At 33.9% G+C, this 3,395-nt stretch overlaps 1 protein-coding gene across 2 annotated transcripts; it reads right to left on the reverse strand.

Moving 5' to 3' along the window:
* Window positions 1-885: 885 nt before the first annotated feature.
* LOC144700244 (tyrosine sulfotransferase-like protein) lies at window positions 886-2,657 on the reverse strand. Of its 2 annotated transcripts, none has more exons than XM_078571707.1 (5): window positions 2,419-2,657; window positions 2,251-2,331; window positions 2,109-2,166; window positions 1,336-1,387; window positions 886-1,174 (listed from the first exon to the last, which is right to left on the reverse strand). In XM_078571707.1, exons 1-4 carry the CDS (start codon window positions 2,613-2,615, stop codon window positions 1,337-1,339), a joined length of 387 nt encoding a protein of 128 aa, XP_078427833.1. In that variant the 5' UTR covers window positions 2,616-2,657; the 3' UTR covers window positions 886-1,174; window position 1,336. The 2 variants fall into 2 exon arrangements, with proteins under 2 accessions (XP_078427833.1, XP_078427832.1); XM_078571706.1 differs by having other exon boundaries at window positions 886-1,183.
* Window positions 2,658-3,395: the final 738 nt, after the last annotated feature.

A 3,395-nucleotide genomic window follows, 5' to 3' on the forward strand; every position in this document is an offset into this window, starting at 1 on the left:
TTATTCGATGTAAATTCTTATGTGCCATAAGTAGGGCACAGTAAGTTAACATGCTCATTTGATTCAATTCAAGAATGACTAGCATTGGACTTAACTTCAAAATGTTACTAAAAGGTAATATCTTCAAAATGTCACTAAAATGTAATATATGGAGCTCTGTCTATAAATACGAAGATACAATGGCGAGAAATTATCTTCTACAATATTTTGGATTGGTTCACTATATGTTAAATCCTAGAGTAATGTAAGACACTGTGTTATATGTGCCTTAGCTGTGGTATACTCGCTGTTGACTTAACTTCTTAAAAGAAATATATCTCCATCTAGCCACTCATCAGAAGCTCGAGAATGTGACAGTGTCAATGACATTGATCATTGGTAATTTCACATTATTTCAGATCCTCTCCATGAGCTCTAGAGCTCTAGGTAGTTGTTTTCTCATCAAATATTTTTCTTTTTTTTAAGATCAGATTTTTTTTCATCTTAGCTAAGTCTACTGTTCTTATCCTCCACCTCAGCGCTAATTCTTTTTTTCTTCATTAGGACCCTGACGTTGGCACTGATCCCAGATCTCCATATAGCACATGACAAATGATCTCAAAGGGTTGTCCTCAGATGCATCTCAGATTATGATCACATTTCAAACATCTCCATACGGTATATGATGTGCCACAAGACTTGGGTAATATAAAAAACCTAACAGTATTTATTCCAGTAATGAGATAATTGGATGCATATCATATGACAGAAGGTTAGATTTGGGTGTGCTTCGAAAAAAGGCAATAACTCTTACTTTGAGCAGTACAAAATCCTTTCAAAATTTTCAAACAGTTAATAAATGTTTCAGGACCAAGCCAACAAATAACATTTTTCAAAACATTCTACTTAATCGGCAAAAAACTCAAAAATGACTTTTATAATTGCCAAATGCATACATGTACCGAAATTACATTTATCATTGACATTTTAGTTGCCAACCATGTCCCGAAATTTTACCTAAAAGTTAACTTCTAAGGCAGCTGCAGAAGTTATAAAGTGCTTTCCGATTTAGTTGATGACCAGACATTCAAACGCCATCATACTATTCCATAGGCATCACATTAATTTGGTGTGAATATAGTGGAATCATTCTAGACTTGATCATTTAGCTGACTATGCTCCACTATGCATTGGCCTGCAATAACTAGGGATTGACCATTTTACATAAGCTGACCAATTATATCTCTAAGTGACCAAGAATACGACCATAAGAAAAATCTCTTGGCGCAGCACGAGAGTAAGAGAGAGATATATCCAATAATCGCCAGAAAAACTAAAGAAAAATATAATGCAAACCTTAATCTTTGTCCGCCTCTTCGGCCTTCATCTTCTTCTCCCACCTTCGCTTCTGCAATATAAACAATGGCCGCTTCACGTTAAAACCCATTTCACAGAATATACTACTAACTTCAAAAACGAAAATTTTCAAGTGGAATGGACTTACCAGAATTTAGATCTGAGTTTGGTGGAAAAAAAAGACAAACGCGGGATTTCTGAGAGGATTATGTTTCTGAGAGGATCATGTTTTTATGCATATTCCTTTTTTTTCCAAAAGCTATGTCGCTAAAATATCAGGCTAACAGAAATAGGTTTTGAAGTATTGAGGTCATTCAGAATTTATCTTTGGATATTTTTACATGAGGTTTATTCATTCGATTGTGTGAGTTTAATTTAGTTCAAATGCACTGTCAATACCTAAATTTCACCTCATATTCGTCTTCCACTCAAACAAATATTCACCTCTGATAAATTTAAAGAGGTAAGACAGATATCATATCCGTTCTTGCAGAAGATTAAAACCAAGTGAGCCCACTCACTTCGAGGATAATTTTAAACAGAAACTCCACAATAACACATTTCTTACTCATATTTAGATTCATTATTCCAAACGATATGCTAAAATCAGATCATTATTTAATTTATTTCTGCAACAGCACGGGTCATAAGTTAACAATAACTTTCAATAACATCTTATATGACACGGCGATAAAGAAATGAGGTGATTAAGGTTTCAGGCGACATAGAAAATGAGAAACAAATCTAACGCGTGATCCAAGAGACAGACTCACCCTGTAATCCAACAGCATTTGCGGCATTTTCTTCATCAATTCCGCCGTGTTTGCGCGTCTACAAGCAGCACATTAATAAAATTATCAATAAATAACAACGAAACAAAGACAAAAGCAAAAAAATAGATTCCAAAGAAAGTACTTCTCAGCGGCAATACGGTCGCATTTGTGCCCCTTTCTTTTATCTCGCATCTCCTTCCTCGGAGGATCATAGGGCCAGTCCCTACAGAACAAGCCAATCCACGGAACTTAGAAAAAACAAAAATTAATCAGAAAAAAACTAGATTGAGAAGGGTTTCCGTCCACTAACTCTCCGGCAAGAAGAACTTCCTTGCGAAGGCGGGCACGATGGCGGCCACTCAGAGAGAGAGGCTTCCAAGCGCCGAGCTCCCAGTAACCCCACACGCCCTTCGAGAGCTCGTCCTTGTACTTGGAAAGCTTCTCCTTCCATGGATACTGGTACTCGCCGGCCGCCTTCGCCGCTACCTTCGTCGCTTTCCACGCCATTGCTCCCTGCTTAACCCCTCCCAAGATCTAGTTTTTGCAGCGGCCCGTACTAATTCAAATATTTAATGACAAAATCAAGGGTGGTTTAGGGGTTTACTGAATTTATTTCAAGACTGTTAAAAGATAAATATGAATGATGGAGATGAGGAGATGATAATTCTAATTTCAGTTATTTATTTAATGAAACTTATATGAGTAATGTGATGTGAGCTATAATTTAAAGTAATGTGATTTTGGACGAAGAAACTAATGTGATGTAAGTAGAAATAAAAAATATATTAAGTTGTAATACGAGATGGTATAGTTTAAGATAAATACAAAATTTATTGAGATTCAACAGTGAAAACAACAGATACTGTTTAGTTATATGCATATAACTTTAAAGATTTTCATTCAGTTAACGTAGCATGTAATTAAAGTTGTCCAAATTAACTTGTTCAAATAAAAAAATACATTGCTATAAACTCCATATTATAAAGTGATTTCATTATAAATTTATGTAAATGCTGCGTAGAAATAAGTGCAATTAAAATTAATCTTGCTCGAGTAATATAATATATTTTTAATTTAAAACATTATTTTTTATAAATATAATTAAATTACATTGCTCGAAATTACATAGTATAAAGTGATCTCATTGCAAATTTATGAAAATGTTGTGTGTAAATAAGTATCATTAAAATTAATCTTACTCAATTTAATTTAATAAATGTATGTTATATATTTTTAATTAAAAAAATTATTTTTTATAACTAGAATTAAATTACATTGCTCAAAATT

Source organism: Wolffia australiana, chromosome 2, assembly GCF_029677425.1.
Source record: "Wolffia australiana isolate 7733 chromosome 2, ASM2967742v1".
Classification (NCBI taxonomy): Eukaryota; Viridiplantae; Streptophyta; class Magnoliopsida; order Alismatales; family Araceae; genus Wolffia; species Wolffia australiana.